Consider the following 21,978-nt stretch of genomic DNA (forward strand, 5'->3'; position numbering starts at 1 on the left):
TGAGGCGCTGAAGGCATGTTGCTTTAGATGATTGGACTGAGACGACAGTGACCAGTTCAGAGGGTCATGGGTTGGCTGTGGTTGTGGTTGTGGATGGCATCCGATATGTCATGTCTAATGGCTAATTAATAATAAGAAAAATGATTTTTTTCATGTTTGGTCTCTATATTAAAAAAAATTAAATATCATTAAAATTAGTTAAAAATTTATATATTTTTAAATTATTTAATCTTTATGCAGAAGTAGAAAAATAAATCAAATGAGTTTGAAGTAATATATAAAATAATTTAATAACTTTAAATCTATTTTTATTTTATTTTATTTTATCTTTTACTTTTTCTCTCTATTTTATTTTCATAGTAGTTTTCCTCACATTTTTCGATAACCAAACGTAATCTTAAGTATTTGAATCTACAATCATTTCATGAGTCGACTTTCTTTGAATTTACACATGGCTTTAATAAAATGGAAAGGTAATTTTTTTCTTTTTTTCTTTTTGATAAATTGAGGGAAAAACATAGAGGATGAGATTCAAAGAGGGTATAAGATCATATTAAACAACCAATTTTTCTAAAATTTTAAACTTATAGAATTTAGGCTCACAATCATGCACTCTAACTTATAGAACCACCAAATTTAATATTACAGAAAATAATAATTCATTACTCCAAAACAAACACGTAGATTATATGAAGAAATTCATTATTATTATTGAAATTCGTACAACAAAGATGAACAGTACTTCTGCCCAATCAAACGGAGCAAGAACCATCTTAATCTTAGCAGACTTTATATGAATAAACCATGCATAAATTTGCCATACTACAAACAAATAGAGCATCAAGGATAAACCTCAATGAGGGACCTCAAACCCAAAATGGGAGTTATCTTGTAGTGACTGAAACCAGCATCCAAGAATAGCTTCTCCCATTCGTTCTCGTCCCTCTCTCTACCCGCGGCGAAAATCATCATCGTCATATCAAAGAACAGCTGTGTTTCTGTGGACTTGTAGTCTCCTTGATTCTTCATCATGATCATGTCTATGATAATCACCTTTCCTCCGTTTTCCTTGCTCGGAATTGCTTCCCTGCATCGCTTTAGTATCTTCACGCATTCTTCATCGCTCCAGTCGTGCAGTATCCACTAGTCATTTGAATTCCAGTTAGACATGGAAGTATATAATTAGGTTCGGATGGAGAAAGCTTCACCAGAAATCCAATTCAATTCATGTCCATGGACAAAAACTATGAAAGAGCCACATGATGAATTCGACACCTAGTATTTTGTGATCGGTGTGACCTTATTTCAGTTGGTTTTTCCAGCCGAACCCCTATATAACATGTAGCATATTTGAACCCGGACTGACTGACAACGTAGAATGATTTTTTATTTTTTATTTATTTTTGAACATTTAGAAAAAAAATCTTTCTTATTCTTTGTGATCCAGACAACGTTATGTAACTGACAAGAGAAAATTGGGGTATACCTTGAGTAAAATTGCATCTGCAGGAGGAATTGCCTCAAACATATCACCTGCAAAGTAGTTCAAGTTCTTGCTCCCTTGCAAGCCAGCAACCACGTGGGGGAGATCTAACACGGTGCAGTTCAAATGTGGGAAAGCGTTAGCAATGGCCTTGGCCACTTTTCCGGTGCCACCCCCTACATCAACTAATGAGTTCAACCCCGCAAATACGCCCTTGCCCTCCTTAATCAGCACGCTGGTGAGTAAGCGAGCATCGCTAGCCATGGCTTCATTGAAGGAATTGTTGAGCTGAGGTTCATGGCCGGCATAATCCCAAAATGGCCGCTCATAAGCAGTGTGGAACGGAGTGGGATCATCATTTTGAAACCAAGCACTCAGATAATGCCATGGTTTAGTTAAAATTGGGTCGAGCATGGCAAGCACCAAGGGCCTTATGCTCAAGGAGTCATCCATTAGAAGGAGCCTAGAGGCATCTGTAAGCACATAACCCTCTTCTTCCTCACCTTGTTGGACTCTTTGCGCAGCAAGGAAGCCAGAATGAACAAGAATGCGCATGAGACGGTACACGCACTGACTCCTTTTAGGGTGGACTGGGAGCTTAGCGACCAGCTCAGGAAGAGTCATGGGCTTGCCATGGTTGTGGATGATGTCTGGGATGCCTAGTTGAGTAGCACATTTTAGTGACATAGACTTTATGAAGTTGAATATATGGTTCCAGACATGAGCTTGAGCATGAAGCAGCTCAGCTGATATCTCACCGTTTGCCAAATCCATGTATCTCACACCGATCTCTTACCGCTGATTTTTACATATTCCAACCTTGAACCTCGACCTCTTTATATAGCCAAGGCACGTAATATTCCAAAACCACGCCACTGAAAGAGAAACGTTGCGTTCTGTGTATAAGAGTGGGTCCTAATATTAAAAACATAATACACGTGTTTGCCTAGTGAATGGGCAGAGAGAGTGAAAGACAACTGTGGTGTACTTTTGTGGACAGATGCAGCACCGGGCCCAGAGTGCCATCGTACTGTCGCTGAACTGACGGGGCCGCCGATTTGGACCTGTTGTATATAAAGCTCTTTATTCCCTTTACACGTGGGAATGTGCTATTCAACTTCATAAATTCCATGTCTCTGAAATGTGCTATTCAACTTGGCATCCCATACATCATTCACTACCATTGTCAGCCCATGACTCTTCATGAGCTGGTTGCTAAGCTCCCTGTCCGTCCGAATGAGACACTGTGCGTTCATCGCCTCATGCGCATTCTTGTTCATTCTGGATTCTTTACTAAGCAAAGAGTCCAAGAAAGTGCGGACGAAGACCTCCTTGTGTTTATTAAATTTGTTGAAAAATACAGTGCAGCAGGGCAACGACACCTCCTTGGAAATTGGTCCGAAGAAAGAAATTGGTCATGGAAAAAAGTGTATTCAAGAAGAAAGAAATTGGTCGGAAGCCACCTCCTTGGAAAAAAGTGGGTCATGGAGGGCAAGCAGGGGCAACGAACAGTGCAGTCCTACCAAAACCGAGAAAGAAACCTGAAAAGTTGGTCAAGCAAAGCGTATTCAAGAAGAGGCGACGATGGTGCAGTCCACCTACCAAAGGGGGAAAAAACACCACTTGCACATGGAGCTGTCCAGCTAAGTGATGCAAAGGCATTCAGTCTTGATTGGAAGGTTTTGATCCAACGGCAGGAATTTTGCAGGTACGGTACCAACTTCGGTGCCGTAGAAATTTCCATTGTGTAACAGTCTAACTAATCTAAGGAAGTCTAACAAACTACCTATTTTGGAACAAGATGTCCTAGGAGGTGAAAAAGGGCTTCAATATAGTCCATCCAGAGTGATAACCATGGTGCAGTTCACTTACCAAAGTGGTGCAAGAACATTGGTTATTGACTTGGTAGTCACACTTTCCGATGCTACCCTTTTTTTAGAAAATTTGTTTAATAATTTAATAAATTGTTTTAACAACTTTGATATAAAACATTAATATTCTTTTATATATATGAATAAAATATTTTATCATTCCATATCTATCACTTTAAATATAGATATAGATGTATTGATACTAATGGTCATGCTTTTTCATTCAAATATGAATTTGTTCTATGAATTGCTGATTTTTTTTAAATCTAATTTGCTTAAATAATTCCATATTTTTTAGGATTATTGTTCCTAAAAGATGTTTTAATATATTTTGTGAAAGACTTATTCATCATATTTTCAATTTCCTAATTTGGAGTATTCATAGGAAATCTAAGTTATATCTATTTGATTCTAAAATTCAATCTAAGTTCAAACTACATTGATTACCATATGACTTTGATGAAATGACAAATTTTTGTTTATAGAAACAAAACCATGGTTAGCAGTGCTATGTGACACCCACATTACCATAGTGATTATTTTCAAAAAAGTTACTTCGTATTGACAAATGACTTGTATATATCATCCCCAAAGTTAATCTTCACTCAATCTATTGTTGGTTTTTTTTTTTTTTTTTTTAACATTTTACTAAATTCTTTTTCCAATTTGAGATCTTAATTCTTACAAATAAAAACACAAAATTAAAATTGTTGACCTTTTCAAAATTGTTCAGATTACATAATAAATATTGATCATGTTACATTTCTAATTGAGTAAAATAAACCATTTTTACTCTATTCTTTCAATAGTTGATTGTTGTCAATTTATATTACATTCTTTTCAAACCATAAAACATGTTTGGAAGAAGAAAGACACATTTTAATATGAATTCTCAAAGTTCTTAATTCTCACGAGCCATGATTTTGAAATAAGCCAAATCCATTTATACACAATCTGGAAGTAATTGCAAGTTATAAGAAATTAAGATATGTCTGCAAGCAGATGTCGATTTTGACTAGACAATTTGTTGAAATGATCAATCATAGACAAATAATTTATTGTAGTAAAGTCTATTATATCTTAAAAAGAAAAGCACAAAATGTTCTTCCAAAAATTACTCACTGGGCACCTTCATTTAATGTTATGTTAATGGAAAAATACAAAATAAAAGCATTTAATTAGACCCATGACATTATTCAAACTGAATTACATTAGGGAAAATGGATGGAACTACACAAACACTTGAGCATAATTTGCATAGAGTTCATATAATAAGGAACTTTCAACTACTTGGCAGGCCATGCCCAATGGTCCCTCAATTCTTGATTTGTGAACTTTTAAACAAGCTCAGGGAGGAAGAAAGAGACCTGATCTTCATGCCTTCTTTCTCTTAATTGTGGAGTCCTTACATCAGTAATTTGATTGAGGATCTTCTTGAGTCTAACCACCACATCTTTCATATTAATCCTCTTCCGAGGAGGCTCAGTTGTACAATCCAAAGCTAATGTCCTGATGGAAGAAAAACAAGCTTGTTTTAAGGCAAAATTTTCATCTTCTTCTATTAGAAGATTTACATCTATAACCTCCATTATGTTGTTGGTTGATGACTCCACCCAACTCTTCAAGGTTAGTTCCTCCATGAACATTTCATCTGTAGGCTTTTTCCTCACAAAAGTTTCCATCAGCATAATCCCATAACTATATATATCACCTTTTGTGGATACTATTCCCTCTGAGCTAGACTCTACATGCTTGCATATTAGTTTTCATTAATAAAATGAACAAAGAAAGATAAATATTAATAAAAAACGATCTTATGAAAAAATATTAAGTATTAAGAAGTCATAAAAGATGTAAGACATTTATAAAGAGCCAATGATTGAAAACAATTTTAAAAACCTAGAAAACTTGCAATAACTTATCCTCTAACTTGCTCCCTGCATGTAATATTAGTTGTTCATTATGTAAAACTTTGATGCCAACTAGTGCTTGTTGGTCAAATGGAAAACCAGCTAGTTGAGAGAGAAAAAAATGGCATAAGTTCGTATCATTGTAATATATGAATGTGTTGAAGTTGTTGGAAACTTTACCTGGTGCCATATAGCCTATGGTGCCCAAGGTTTTGGTTCGCTTCATAAACTCATTTCCCATCAACAGTTTCGCAATGCCAAAATCACTAATGTGTGCAACCATGTCATCATCTAACAAGACATTGCTAGGCTTCAAGTCACAGTGAACCACAGGATTTGAATAATCATGATGGAGATACTCTAGCCCTGATGCCACATCTATCATAATTTTTAATCGTTGGACAAAATCCAAGAAGTAGTTGTGATAGTACAACCACTTCTCTAAGCTCCCATTAGGCATATGCTCAAGCACCAAGGCTTTGAAGTCCAAGTTGTAGCAACTACTGGTTATCTTGGCAAGATTTCTATGCCGAATATTCTGCATTACTTCATAATATTCTACCTCAAAACTCTTGAAACCTCCTTGCAATTCCACATTGAAAACCTTTACAGCAACAATCAACCCATCGGATAACACCCCTTTATATACCATTCCTAAGCTTCCTTTCCCAATCAAATTCTCTTCATCAAAATAGTTGGTTGCATAAAGGAGTTCTTGATGTGAAATCATTGGACGCATTCTGGGAAGCAATGTCAAATCAACTTGAACCTGCAGTGCTTCTGATTTAGTCTGTCTTTGCTTCCGTAGAACAAAGAGAACCACTACTATTATTATTGATAATGATACAGCCAGTGGAACAATACATTTCAAGAGGAGTGATTTTGTGTGCCTTCTAGGATCTTTCTCACATGCCATGACTTGAAACCGAGGTGCTCCACAAAGTGCTAGGTTGGAGATGAAAGATTCAGCAGTGAAGTTTGCAAAGGGTCCTCCGTTTGGAATCTCTCGTTGTAGTTTGTTGAAAGAAACATTTAAGTATTTGAGATATTTCAGAGCCTCTAATGACATGGGAATAGAACCAGATAAATTGTTCCCAGACAGATCCAAGTATTCCAAGCTCACCAAATCACCAAAATTGGGGGGCATATGACCCTGCAGCTTGTTATGGGATAAGTGAAGTTGGACCAGTTTTTGAAGAAGTGATATGGTGCTTGGGATGTTTCCTGAAAATTGGTTCTTTGACAGGTCCAATACCACTAAAGACTTCATGTTTCCAACTTCTAGAGGCAATTGGCTGTTGAGGAAGTTTGAAGACAAGTTAAGAACCAAGAGATCTCTAAGGGTCCACAGAGATGAAGGTACTTCAGAAGCTAGTCCATTGGAGTGAAGATTGATGCCTCGTAGTAAAGTAAGATTCCCAAAGCAGCCAGGGATTGTTCCGGAAAGTTTATTGGAACTCAAATCCAAGAATCCCAAGTTTGCCAAATGGCATAGACCACTAGGAATGGGCCCGTGTATTTGGTTTTGAGAAAAATACAACACCTGGAGCTTCTGTAGCCGTCCAGATGATGTTGGAATCAACCCTGTCAAGTTATTATCATCAAGTCTCAAATCGATCAAGTTGGTTAGATTACTAATCCCTGTAGGGATGGTGCCTCTGAGTTGGCAGCCACTCGCGACAATACTTTCAAGAGAAATGGAGAGATTCCCTAATGAATTTGGAATAATGCCTTTTAAAGGATTAGCACTGATCCACAAATTTCTCAAAGAGTTGCAATTCGTTAATGATGTAAGAAAGGCAAGCTCAGAGTCAGAGTGTTCATTACTCAACTGGTTTCGTGAAAGGGAGAGGTATTGGAGTCGTCTCAAGTTACCTAGATCTTTTGGCACATATCCAGTGAAGAAGTTAACGCTGATGTCTAGGACTGTTAGCTTTGACATGTTTAAAATAGACAATGGAATTATTCCACTAAATTGATTGCCACCTATATAAAGCCCTTCAAGATCCGGGAGCCAAGTGCCAATACTTGATGGGAGACTGCCTGAAAGGTGATTTAGTACCAGCGAAAGGGACTGCAGCTTAGAGACGTTAAAAATAGCTTCTGGTACTATCCCCGTTAGATTGCTTGGGCCAAGATTCAAGAATTTTAAGTTGATGAGACTCCCCAACTCCTTGGGGATATTACCTTGAATATTGTTTTCCCCCAATTGAAGATCCTGTAAGGCAGTTAAATTACCAAATGAAGGTGGAATGGTACCTGTGAATTTGTTGTAAAATAGGGACAGTGACAGAAGTTGCCTGCATAAGGATATAGTTGCAGGAAGTTGACCACTGAGCTGATTGATAGCAAGATAAAGCCCTTTGAGATTAGGAAGATGTTCGCAGATATCCATTGGAAGACTCCCAGAAAAACTATTATTACTTAAATAAATCTCTTGCAATGAAGAGATATTGAAAATTTTGGTAGGAATAGGACCACTTAGTCCACTAGAAGTTAGGCTCAAAATATTTAAATTAAGAAGATTCCCCATCTCCTTAGGAATTCCACCTGCCAATTTGTTATAACCAAGATATAATCCTTCCAGATTAGATAAACTCCCTATGGCATCTGGAATGCGTCCAGTGAATTGATTGAATGATAATGATAGCTTTTGGAGCTCTTGACAATGTGACAAAGTAGAGGGGATTTCACCTTTTAGGTTATTTACTTCCAGATTCAGAAACTTCAGGCTAGAAATGTTGAACAGAGAATGAGGCATTTCTCCTGGAACACAATTAAAATGAGTGGGTTGGAAAAACATTAACGCTATGCTTACATCTTTGAAAGCTTGAGGGAAAGTGAAAGAATAAGAAGGAAAAATAAAAAAGAAAAGAAAGAGTGTACCTGTCAAACTGTTATTCTGGAGAGACAATCTCCGAAGCTCCACCAATTCACCAATTCCTCTTGGTATGCTTCCCGTGAATTCATTATATGATAAGGAAATTACTTGAAGTTTTATACATTGGCCTAAACCATTAGGGATCTGTCCACTCAAATGATTTGATGAAAGATTAAGCTCCTTGAGCTTTGGATTGGTGTTGCATATATTCATGGGAAGACTCCCAGAGAGGCTATTGTAGGACAGACTAATGTTGAGTAAAGAAGATATGTTGAAAATGGTGGCTGGTATGGAACCTGTTAAGTTGTTCATTCGCAATGACAATATCTTCAGATTACAAAGATGACTCATCTTCTTTGGAATTTCACCAATTAACTGATTATTGCCAAGATATAGCTCTTCAAGTTTTGGTAAATTACAAATGGCTTCTGGAATGCTTCCAACCAGTTTATTATTGAATAAATTCAGCTGTTGAAGCTCCTTGCACTTACCTAAAATAAAAAAAGATTTGAAATATTATTATTATTAACATATAGACTATGTTTGGTTATAGAAGATAACAAAAGAAAGAAAAAAAAATATTAAAGGAAAATTATTTTCTCCCAATGGTTTTACCATAGAAAATAGGAAAAATATAAAATATAATTAAAATTAATTAAAATAAATGCATTTTAAAATTATTAAAATTTTATATCAAGGAATTAAAATAAGTAATGAATTAGAAGAAACATATAAAATCAATTTATTAACTTTAAATCTATTTTTTAAATTTAAATAAATTTGAAGGAACATATAAAATTTAATCTATTAAATTTAAATCTTTTTTATTTTTTTATTTTTTATTTTTCTTTACTTTTTTCTTCTTCTAAGTTTCCTTTTTATTTTCTTTCCCTCTTATTTTTTTGGGAACCAAACATAGTCAAAGATTTTGCTTGCTTACAAGAAAATACGAGGAAAACAAAATAGACAAAAAAAAAAAAAATTATAAAAAAGAAAGAGCAAAAATAAAAGTAAAGAAAAAAAAAGATTTAAAGTCAATATATTATTTATCATGAACCTATAGACTATGTTTGGTTGTAGAAGATAATAAAAGAAAGAAAAAAAATATTAAAGGAAAATTATCTTCTCCCAATGGTTTTACTATAGAAAATTGGAAAAAAAAAATGTATGCATTTTTAAATTATTAAATTTTTATATAGAAGAATTAAAATAAGTAAATGAATTTGAAGAAAGATATAAAATCAATTTATTAACTTTAAATCTATTTTTAATTTTAAATGAATTTGAAGGAACATATAAAATTTAAATCTTTTTTTTTCTTTGCTTTTTCTTCTTCTAAGTTTCCTTTTTATTTTCTTTCCCTCATATATATAAAAGAAAGAGTAAAAATAAAAGTAAAGAAAAAAAATAGATTTAAAGTCAATAGATTATTTACATGCTACTTTAAACACATTTTACTTGTTTTAATTCATTTATATAAAGATTAAATAATTTTAAAATAGATAAGTTTTAATTAATTATATTTGATTTTTTTCATAGTAAAATCAAATATAAAAAAAAATCTTTATTTTTTTTCTTAGTACTTTATAGAAATCAAATATCACGATAATATTTGAAAAAGGCACTAATATGGAGAAAAACTTATCATGAACCACATGTTGATGGTTGCCAAGCATTTAGGTAGAGCATTTTGGTTTGATTGAATACAATTTGTAACTTATATGACGGTTTGAATTGTGTACAATAATGTTTATTACTCTATAATATATTATCAAATAATTTGTGAAATTAACCATGCACTTAACACAAATGTCAAGTATTAGATAGAATATAATTAACTAATTGACATTTTATTTTTATTTTTTATAAGAAATATTAATAACAAAAATATCCACTATTTTTTGTTACAAATAAATATTGTATTGTAGCTTTAAATATATTATATTAAATTAAATTTAGTTATATATATATATATATATATATATATATGAAATTATTTAATATCTATGAAATATTTTATTACATTTAATTTAAAATATATTACTTAAATTATGTTTTTCTTTTTCAATAATTTAACTTTTTGGATCAAAATTTTCAATATTCAAGATTATCTATCAAATGAAAAATGTTACCATAAATAAATTATTTAATTTTGTAACTTTAAAAGAAAAACATTTTGTTAGTTGAAAACTTTTATTATTGTTATATTTATTTAATCTAATTTGTGGGTACTACCCATTCTAAAATTTAAAATAAAAAATTATTACAATTGTAATAATTATGTTTACTTGAATTCAATAAAAATAGAAAGAAGAAAATAATTTTTAAGAAATGAAAAAAAAAATACAACTCGTTTTTAAATCATATAATGATTTATTTAATTAAAATGAATCTTATATCAAAATAAAGAGAATAAGTTAAACTTTTATCATTCCATATTATCCAATTTAACAAATATTTAATTATTATTTTTTAAACTATAATTTATCAATTACTCAACTATCTCATCATGGTTGAAAGCTAAAAATTATGATAATCTCAACCTTATTGATGTTATATATTGAAGCAGGAAATATGAGTATTGACCTGTAAAATAGAGAAAAATTATGAGAATCTTACCAATATCCTTAGGAAGAGAGGTATGAAAGTAGTTATTACTAAGATCAAGGGAAACAAGAAAGGAGAGGTTGCCAACTTGTGGTGCAATAGTTCCTTCAAGACCCATGTTAGAAAGATTGATTGCAGAAACTCTTTGTTGAGCAGCATTGCAAGAAATACCATACCAACAGCAATGGGGGCTTTTGGTTGACCAATTTGTTGCCAAAATGCTTTGGGAATCATATGTGATATGGGCTTTCAAGGCAACAAGAGCAAACTCATCAACTAAATTGATGGAGAATACCATGGAAGTGAAGCAAGCCACCCAATAATGCACCAAAGCAAACACTGAAACATAAGGTGAAAAGAGATGCACCTTTCCTTGGAGAGAACAAGAAAAAAAGGTCGTTGATAAAGGTTGAAGGAGAGGATGTGGTTTAACAAAGCAGGGGTTAAGGGAGAGTAATTGGTGGGTAGCAACCTTCTTGGAAGAAGTGTCTGAGGAAGTGGAAAAGGGCTTCATGTGCAGTCCCACCGAGAGTGACAACCATGGAACTATCTAAGTGGTTCAAAAGCATTGGTTATTGACTTGGCAATCTCTTTCCTATGTTACTCCTTGTTTAGAAGATTGTGACCTATTTATAATTAATTTAATGGATTGCTTTAACAACTTTGATATAATTACAACTCAAGATGATTGCACTCAATCTAAATCCATTAACCTTATGCTTGGAGTTCTCTATATTAATTATACACTAGAAATCTTCTCCACATTTTGTAAGTTAAATGTATGACATTTTAAAAGTTTGTATATTTCAATTACAAAACACCTACAAGGGTAAATCGTATTATCTTCTTTTTAATACAATTTTTTTTTAATTCCTTTTTAATAATTAGAAAAAAAAAGAAAAAGAAAAAAGAAACCAACAATTTTTACATGAAAAACCACCCATAAAATCTCCCAAATACCATATAAATGTAAAAAAATCACATGGTAAGAGACTATAGAGCAGAAGCCCAATATTAAAAGAAAAGTATACAAATTTACATGGCAAATGTTCTCCCTAAGTTTTAATTTCTAATATATATACTAGTTTTTAAGTCCAAAAGGCAAGATCATATTTGCACCAAGTGGACTACCTTAACACCTGAAGGGATGCAGATCTCTCTCACCAACCCAAAGAATGAGACTCACAAAAATATGGGAATATTGGGATGTAGTAAAGGCTAATAATCTTTTTATGAAATTTGCATCAATAACCAAAATGATTTTTAGGCACAATATTTATATAGAGATGAAACCTTAGTGGACAGACACCTATCATTAAAACAAAATCAAGAATTCAAATTTGGAAAAATTTGCTTCAAACGCTTGGGTGTTCTTAAAGTGCTTGAGCACTAGGTTTGAGTGTTGGTCTAGTTTTTAACTAATCTATTTAAAAATATTTTAGCTTAATTAAAAAACTAAACCCAATTTTATCTCATAATTTATCCTAATTAACCTTTTTTGAATCTCTCTATACTTGTTTAATTTTGGGTTGATGACACAACAATTTTGAATCTTCAATAAAGAGTAAGAAAAGTCAAGTAAACAATTGCTAAGTCAAGATGAATAGAACAAAATTGTTAATTCAAACAAAACAACCTAATTTATATTTGAACAAAAGATTTATCATTTCATATCTATATCACATCATAACAAATTATTTATCATTTCATTAGAGCGACACTATACTATTGGTTATGTCAATTTAGAAAGGCAAATGATACTTTTTTTGGTCCACTTTTTTCAATCAATTTAAATAGAGAGAGTGTGTGATAATTTGTATATAACTTCTCTATCAAATATATTGAAGAAGCAGATAAAAATATAGCCAAATCTAGAATGTAACATTACTTGTGGAACAAGAGGACTGGTGAAAGACTTGAAATTTTTTCAAAAAGCTGCCCTTCAGAAATTTTTTTAAATAATTATTAGGGTAAAGACATTTCATTTTTCAAAAATAAATTTATTATATGATTTAAAAATCAAGGCAATCGAACCATTAAAAATAAAACCAAAAGTAAGCGTGTTAGTTTTTTTTTTTTTTTAAACCGAAAATATTTCTGAAACCATTTAAATTTTTGCTATACATTTAAGTGTTCAAGAGTCTATATGGAATTTTATATTTCAAGAGAACACCCCAACAGCTACTACCTTGTAATTAGGAGGTTTTGATGAGTTTACTTGGAAATGGTAGCTCAATAATATAAAATTTTCAACTACTAATCCCCATTTTGCAAGTAAATATTTGCTAAAAGATGTCATATTTCTCCTCTTTCTTTGTATATGATTGTGGATGTTTCGAGCTATCTTTGGTATATATTCTAGACAACATGGAAGAAATCTGTCAATGAAGAAGCAATAAATAAGCTCCAAACCTATATACATGAAGTTCACATTTTCTCTATTTCATGATTGAATCTTTGGATAATCATCATAGAAGCAAGACTTTTCTAACTCCCATAAAAATTATAATTCAGGTGTCATTTTCTGCATGACCAAATATAAAATTTGATGTTTCCTGCACATCACTGAAAGCATGGATTATGACCAGAGCTGCTGCAACTGTCTCTAGCTGGACACACTCAAAACAATGCAACAAGCATTTGCATTTCATAATGCAATTGAGAAATGTAGGAAGAATGAAGAAAGAACAAAGTAATTGGTGGGTAAACCCTGTGTGGTGATCCCTAACCCTCAACCTCTTTTGGAGACGTGGGTTGAGCCGGTCAAGAAGGGACAGCTGCGGTGCAGTTTTCCAAAAGGACAAAAGAGCTAACCTCGGGTCAAGCCTGGTGCAGTGAAGAGTGGGTTATCACGGTGCTGCAGTCCACATTCCACAGGAGACAAAACTCAATCTGCATATAGAGCTGTCCGCATATCACGATCTAATGGTGTATTCAAGAAGAAAGAAATTGGTCGGAAACCACCTCCTTGGAAAAAAGTGGGTCATGGAGGGCAAGCAGGGGCAAGTTGATCAAGCAAAGCGTATTCAAGAAGAGGCAATACGATGATGCAGTCCAGCTAAGTGGTGCAAAGGCATTCAGTCTTGATTGGAAGCTTCTGATCCAAAAACGGGAATTTTGCTGGTACCGTACCCACTTCCGTACAACAGAATTTTCCATTGTGTAACAGCCTAACTAATCTAACAAAGTCTAACAAACTACCTAACTTTAGAAGTGCAACAACTTCTGAAGTACAGCAGCAAGCAGCAAGCAGCAGCCGTTACACCAGTTAGGCCAGTGAGAGCTGTGAGTGATCTTAACGTCTATCAAGTAATTCGTGAGCAACAACTTTTTCTGGAAAAAGATGTCCTAGGAGGTGAGAAAGGGCTTCAATGTAGTCCCATCCAGAATGATAACCATATGGGTACAGTTCACTTATTAAAGTGGTGCAAAAACATTGGTTATTGACTTGGTAGTCACACTTTTCCCTTGCTACTCTTTTTCTAGATAATTCAATCTAATGTAATCTGTTTAATAATTTAATAAATCGTTTTAACAACTTCAATGTCATTACATCTAATTGGACTCAAACTTATTAATTCCTTAACCTTGTGCTTGGAATTCTCTACCTTAATAATCTAATATATATATGAACAAATATTTATCATTCCTTATCTATATCATTGTAAATATACAGATATAAAACCCATAGGATTAAAGACTACAAAACACAAATCTTCTTTTAGAAGAAAAATATACAAATTTATATGGTGCATGTTATCCTTAAGTTTTATTCTTCAATACATATACTAGTTTTCAAATTCGTAACACAACACCACACATGCAATCAATGGATTATCTCAACACTTAAAGGGATGCAGATCTCTCTCACGAACTCAAAGAATGAGAATTACAAAAACCTAGGAGTTTTAGAATCCATAAAGGCTGATAATCTTTTTTTCAAATTTCTATCAATAACGAAAAAAATTCCTAGACATAATATTTATACAAGGATGAAACCCTAGTGGATTGACACCTAAAGTTTCCGAAAATCAATTCTTAAAACATGAAAAGAATTAAAACAAAATTGGGAATTCAAATTTGGAAAGATCGACTTCAAACGCTCAAATACTAGAGTGCTTCTCGTGCTTGAGTGCTCTCAAACGCTTGAGCCTAAATTTGAGTACTTAATTAAGCGCTAGGTTTGAGCATGCATCCGGTTTTTAATAATCTAATAAAAATATTTTAGCTCGATTAAAATCCTAAAGTCTACCTTATCTAATGATTTATCCTTCATTGTTTTTGCCATTGAGCTTTGGTCTAAATAATGAAACATTTGGTCAAATGTTTAACATCAATATCAATTCTATAAGAATACTTCCATTTGAATGTGATATATAGCATATGGTTGTAATACAAATGAATTGGGTGCACACCATTGAGAGTTGAGTATAGCTTATTTATTTGATTTGTACCAACAATGGGGATGCAAAGCAAAAGGAACTATGGTACGATCAACCAATTGGGACAAAAACATGAAGAAATGAAACCTCTCTACAAAGCAATGTGATCAAGGGTACAAAGCAACGTGACTAAGGACACAAAGCAATTAGATAATGATATAAATTAATAGAATAGAAGATTTATAACTTTGTCCTTGAAAGCAAAATTAAGAGATATTGGAGTGGAATTAATAAAGTAGAATCAACGATTATTGGAGAAGAGTAATATAATATGGGAGCATGACACAAATTATGGGAGTGAAATATCAAATTTATAGGGGTGAAATTAGGGCTTGTTGGTGATTCATATATACATGAATATTTATATTTTTTGAAGAAATAACTGGCAAACCTATATACATGAAGATTTACATTTTCTGCTTGTCCTGATTGAATCATTGGATAATCATGGATCAAAGAAGCAAAGACTTTTCCAACTCCCATAAAAATTATAAATCCAGAGTCATTTTCTGCATGAGCAAACACAAAGTTTGGTATTTCCTACACCTCATAGAATGCATGGATTATGACTAGAGCTGCTGCAACTGTCTCCCGTTAGACATATTAAAGTAATTGTTGGGGTTAGGGTAACCCCTGTGTGGTGGTCCCTAAAGTGACAAGAACACCCTCAACCGCTTTTGGAGAAGTGGGTTAAGCCGGACAAGAAGGGGCAATAGTTATGGTGCAGTTTTCCAAAAGGGACAAAAGAGCTACCCGGGTCAAGCCTGGTGCATTGAAGAGTGGGCAATCATGGTGCCGTAGTCCTCATGCCACAGTAGACAAAGTTCCACTTGCAAATAGAGCTGTCTACCTTTTGTGAATGATTTTTAAGATTTATTTTCTTATTTTCTAAAAATTATAAGCTTTATAATAATTGCTAAATCAATCAAAGTGAAAAGCATTTGGTATGATAGTTCAATGTATTGAATTTAATTTAACTCTTGCGTTTATTCACTTGTTATTTGAGGTGAATTCAAAATTGTTCGAATTGTGCAATCGTCAATTACTGACATTGGTAAACGACCCAAAGCAATTGCTAAAAAACCGATCCTTGTTTACCAACCACACATTGTCTAACCAAATCCAATTCTCTCTCGATACGTTCCTCAAAAAATCCGATTCGTGCGGATTTTTCCCCCAACTAACGAAGAGATCTTGGCGGAATTGCCACATATGAAATTTAAAGACTAAAGATAATTTATTTTACAAAATTAACCCTACACTCACTCTATTAATACTTTTCAATGATCTTTTCCCATATTATATATTTAAAGTATTCATCAGTAAAAATTATCTTTTGATATAAAATATCATATCTATTGTAATTTACTCAACTAAATAATTTATTTGTAATTTGTTCATGTAAATTAAACATATAAATCTAATTAGACTATGTTATAAATCCTATAAATTTTATAGATGTCGAATCTCATTATGTTATTGGTAGTTTCAAATATGAAATTATGATTATTAAATTTGCCAAAAAAATACATCATTAACTGTTTTTTTCTAATGTTCTTATATATTATTATAAAAGCAATAACAATATTCCTTTACTCAAAAGAACATCTAGCATATTATATTAAAGAAATCCATAACTATGTAATAATATTAACAAATTTATAACTTTAAATAAATTATCAATATATATATATATATATATATATATATATATATATATAATGATAGACAAAATACAAATAATAATACTATTAATAATAATAATAATATTATTATTATTATTAAAAAGTACATATATTATACCTTATAATTTTATTTTCTGTTCTTTTGTGAAACTTTATTAACAAGAAATTTGACAACCCTCTATTGAAATAATAATCAATAATAATAAAATTTTCAACTACCAATCCCCATTTTGCAACCAAAAATTTGCTAAAATTCTTTGTATATGATTGTGGGTGTTTTGAATGTGATATATATAACCGATGGTTGTAATAAATATAAATGGGGTACACACACCATTGATATGGGTTTGAAATTAGGGAATGTCGGAGATTCATATACACATGAAGATTTACATTTTCTAAAGAAATAAGTTTCAAACCTATATACATGAATTTACATTTTCCGCATTTCATGATTGAATCTTTGGATAATCATCAAAGAAGCGAGACTTTTCTAACTCCCATAAAAATTATAATTCAGGTGTCATTTTCTGCATGACCAAACATAAAGTTTGATATTTCCTACACATGACTGCAAGCATGGATTATGACCAGAGCTGCTGCAACTGTCTCCAGCTGGACACACTCAAAACAATGCAACAAGCATCTGCATGTCATAATGGAATTGGAGAAATGTAGGAAGAATGAAGAAAGAACAAAGTAATTGCTGGGTAAACCCTGTGTGGTGATCCCTAAAGGGACAAGACACCCTCAACCTCTTTCGGAGAAGTGGGTTGAGCCGGTCAAGAAGGGACAGTGCGGTGCGGTTTTCCAAAAGGACAAAAGAGCTAACCTCGGGTCAAGCCTGGTGCAGTGAAGAGCTGTCAGCATATGACGATCTAAAGGTGTATTCAAGAAGAAAGAAATTGGTGGGAAACCACCTCCTTGGAAAAAAAGTGGGTCATGGAGGGCAACAACAGTGCAGTCCTGCCAAAACCGAGAAAGAAACCTGAAAAGTTGGGTTCTTTGAACATTTTATTAGATGTCACTTTTCTTTTCTTTGTGCCTATTTGACATTTTAATTTTTTAATCAAGAATGCAAAATTAAAATGCTAGCATTTTCAAATTTTCCTTTTTAAGAAAAATGCTTAAGAAAATGTTTAGAAGTTGTATATCTAGAATAGGAAGGTTTTTGGAGAATAAGCATTTTCTTCTTAATTAAGAAAGCGGAGCTTAAGCTTTATAAATTTAATTAAAAACAATGAAATCAAATACCAACACAAATTAAGAAGAAAGTAAAAGAAACACTATCCTCAAACTTGAACATAACATAGGTTGGTTACAAAATCTTAAGAGAGGAATGCATTTTGCTTTAATTCCTATTTTGTGAGAAGAAAGTTATTTTTTGAGCTTAAGCTTGCTAGGTTTTTCTTTTAGGGGATGATGAATGTCAAAGTTGCATTTAATGAAAAGAAGTACTTGCTCAACTCACTTGTGATTTCTGGTCACCCTAAATGCTTTAATAGATTGAATATGAAAATCTTAAAACTAGTACGCTCTAATGATAATTTCTTTAATGAAAGAATTGGATCAATTACTATATGATGCCCTGGCTGTTGTCCACAACAAGCTTGTGCATGCTGCATTGTTCATGATCATGGCTATTATAATCCTTCTTACATAGCTCCTCTCACACTTTTGCGCACATTATCCATGATCATGGTTATCATATATAGCTTGAGGTGACCTTATTAGAAGAGGTAACAATCATTCTTCCTTATCTTTTTCCTTTCCCTATTAAGTCCTTACTATGTTGTGAAGTGTTGAAGCTTCCCTTGCTTAAGTGACATAGCTTGATTAAGTCCTTATCTTTTTCCTTCCCCTGTTGGTCCAATGACCTTGTTCCTTGTGAGAATGAGAGTATGTATACGGTTTCTTTTTGTTATCCTAGGTGGCATTAGAGTTGGGTATCTTTTCATCCTTTTTATCTCTTATAAGATTTGTTCATATGATACTTGCAATAAAGTATAGCATGGACGAGGTTAGGTTTCTCACCTTTGGTTAACATGGTGTGTGGGCTGCTTGTTTTTGTGGTCTCACCCATCCTCCCAGTCTTCCTATCTTCCTATACCATGTTTGAGTTGGCTTCCATTAAAGGGCCTAGTTGATAACAATGCTTCCACATGATCCTTTCGATGAGATTGTTGTGATTTCAAATCTTCCTCAAGCATAATGTATTTTTGAGCTTTGAAAAACAATTCTTCTATAGTAATAGGGGGCAATTTTGATGGCAACCTGAATAGCTTCGACCTCTCCAAGAGTCCTTACTTAAAAGCTATCACCATGACCTCAATGATGCACCTTGAACTAGGGATAGTTGATGCTGAATCGCCTTACTAAGTATATATTCTTTCAAATATTATACAATTAATATATTAATTAGTAAAAATTATTTTTGATATAAAATATCATATGTATTACAATTTACTCAACTAATTAAATAATTCATTTGCAATTTGCTCATGTAGTTTAAGCATATAAATCTAACCAAATTATGTTCCAAATCCTCTAAATTCCCTAGATGTCGAATCTCATTATTTGTTGATAGTTTCAAATATGAAATTATGATTATTAAATTCATCAAAAGAATACATTATTAAAGAACAAGTATTACTAGAAGCAATAACAATATTCCTTTACTTAAAAAACATCCAATTATAATAACAAATTTATTTATAATTTTAAATATATTATCATAATATATGATCGACAAAAGTACTTGTATTATACCTTATAATTTTATTTTCTTATCTTTTGTGAAACTATACTAACTTTGGGAACCCTTTAATGAAATCACTTTAATTAAAGAGTAATCATATAAACCAATCAAACTGAGTTTACTTCTAATTATAAATTTATTATGTTAAGGAATTAGAAATAAAATTAAAATAATTTTCACAATATATTCATAAAAGTAGAAAATATAATAAATAAATAAATAAAATAAAAAAGTTCTTATATTTTACCTTTTAATTTTTTTCGCTTTCTATGTTAATTTTTTTGTGTAAATTTATGAAACAAGAAATTTTAGAACCTTTTAATGAAAAAGTAATTCTTATAAATTAGTTAAATATAATTTATTTAGAATTTTAATTTTATTACATTAAGGAATTTAAAATAAATAAAAATAACTACTATGTTATATAAATAATGATACATAAATTAAAAAATAAATAACATGAAAAAATAATTCTTATAAATGAATTAAATAGAAAAGGTTGAATGGATCAGTTTGTTGCCAAATGCCTTTAAGAGTCATAGGTTGGATGGACTTTCAAGGCAAGAAAAGGAAACCCATCTGCTAAATTATTTGAGAACAAAGCAACCTTTAGCACAATATCTCTACTAAACCTTAAAAATAAAAGCATGATATGCCCTTCCATGACTCACTTGGATATAACTTATTCTAAAACTCTGCTAATGGAGAAAAGATAGAATTAAAAACATTAAGACCCATGACATATACCTAAGAATGGTGAGGATCGTTATTTTTGTACTCTTAACCAACTCCCACATGTTTCGAACTATTGACATGAACCGTTGTGTAACAATTTGAGGTAATCCTTATATCAACAATTCGATTATGATCTTCATAAGTCTAACTACCACATCTTTCATGTCAATCCTCTCCTCAAGTGAATCGGTTGTACATGTCAAAGCTAAAGCCATAATGGAGGACAAACAACTCAGCTTTGTGGCAAAGTCTTCATCCTCTCTCCTCAATAGAGTGGCATCCACAACCTCTTTCATCGAATCGGCTAATGACTCCACCCAACTCTTCAAGGATAGATCTCCATTGAACATTTCATCCATAGGCTTGTTCCTTGCAAATACCTCCATTAGCATGATCCCATAGCTAAAAACATCACCCTTTGTGGATACTATCCCATCTGAGCCATACTCTACTTACGCATCATGTTATTTTTATTATAAAATCAAAAAATTGGAAAGCTAGTTCAAAGAAAGGAAACAAATTTACAAATTCAAAAATAAATTGTAGTAAATAGGCATAGAAGTAGTGAGGAACTTCCAATTGTGCCCAAGGTCTTTGTTTGTTGCATAGACTCTGTTTCAGTCAACAGTCTTGTGATCCCAAAATCGTCCACATGAGCAACCATGTCATCATCTAACAAAATATTGTTGGGCTTTAAGTCGTAATGCACCACAAGGCTTGGACAATCATGATGAAGATACTCCAATGCTGATGCCACATCAATCATGATGTTTAATCTTTGGATGAGATCCAAAAAATAGTTGTGAGAATATAACCACTTGTCAAGACTTCCATTAGACAAATATTCGAGCACCAAGGCTTTGAAGTCAAGGTTTGAGCAACAAGTAATTATCTTGATGAGATTCTGATGGCGAATACTTTGCATCGCTTCACATTCTGAATCAAAACTCTGGTAGGCTCCTTGGAATTCTAAATTGAAAACCTTTATAGCAACAGTTAAGCCATTAGATAATATGCCTTTATATATCATGCCTAGGCTTCCTTTCCCAATCAAATTATATTCACCAAAGTAGTTTGTTGAATAAAGAAGTTGCTGGTGTGAAATCTTTTCATGCGTTCCAGGAAGCCATGAATCAATTGGAGTTGCAGGCATAATGTATGTTTGAATTTGTAGTTACTTCCTATTAACAAATCAAAGGCATGTATATATCATCCCAAAAATTGATCTTCATTCAATTTTATTTTTTTTTGTTAACATTTTATTAAATTCTTTTCACAATTTGAGATCTTAATTCTCACCAAAATAATAATAATAATAATAATAAAATAATAAAACTATTGACCTTTTCAAAATTCCACAAATTCAATGATAAATATTGATCATGTCACATCTCTGATAAAATAAAAGAAACACCACTTTTACTTTATTCTTTCAATAGTTGATTGTTGTCAATTTATATTATATTCTTTTTGAACCATAAAATATGTTTGGAATTAGAAAGAGGCATTTGAATATGAATTCTCTATCTTTCTAATCCTCATGAACCATGACTTTGAATAAGCCAAATCTAATTATACGCAATTTGGAAGTAATTGCAAGTTATAA

At 32.4% G+C, this 21,978-nt stretch overlaps 2 protein-coding genes across 2 annotated transcripts; both read right to left on the bottom strand.

The window, feature by feature from the left end:
- Window positions 1–685: 685 nt before the first annotated feature.
- On the bottom strand, window positions 686–2,276 carry LOC117926349 (trans-resveratrol di-O-methyltransferase-like). The gene is made up of 2 exons (XM_034845441.1): window positions 1,487–2,276; window positions 686–1,143 (listed from the first exon to the last, which is right to left on the bottom strand). The coding sequence occupies exons 1-2, from the start codon at window positions 2,255–2,257 to the stop codon at window positions 841–843; spliced, it is 1,074 nt and encodes a 357-aa protein (XP_034701332.1). The 5' UTR covers window positions 2,258–2,276; the 3' UTR covers window positions 686–840.
- A 2,415-nt stretch (window positions 2,277–4,691) lies between these two features.
- LOC117926088 (LRR receptor-like serine/threonine-protein kinase FLS2) lies at window positions 4,692–20,758 on the bottom strand. The gene is made up of 5 exons (XM_034845173.1): window positions 20,525–20,758; window positions 13,567–13,609; window positions 8,151–8,636; window positions 5,445–8,030; window positions 4,692–5,098 (listed from the first exon to the last, which is right to left on the bottom strand). Exons 1-5 carry the CDS (start codon window positions 20,756–20,758, stop codon window positions 4,692–4,694), a joined length of 3,756 nt encoding a protein of 1,251 aa, XP_034701064.1.
- Between the last annotated feature and the right edge of the window lie 1,220 nt (window positions 20,759–21,978).

Source organism: Vitis riparia, chromosome 12 (genome assembly GCF_004353265.1).
Source record: "Vitis riparia cultivar Riparia Gloire de Montpellier isolate 1030 chromosome 12, EGFV_Vit.rip_1.0, whole genome shotgun sequence".
Classification (NCBI taxonomy): Eukaryota; Viridiplantae; Streptophyta; class Magnoliopsida; order Vitales; family Vitaceae; genus Vitis; species Vitis riparia.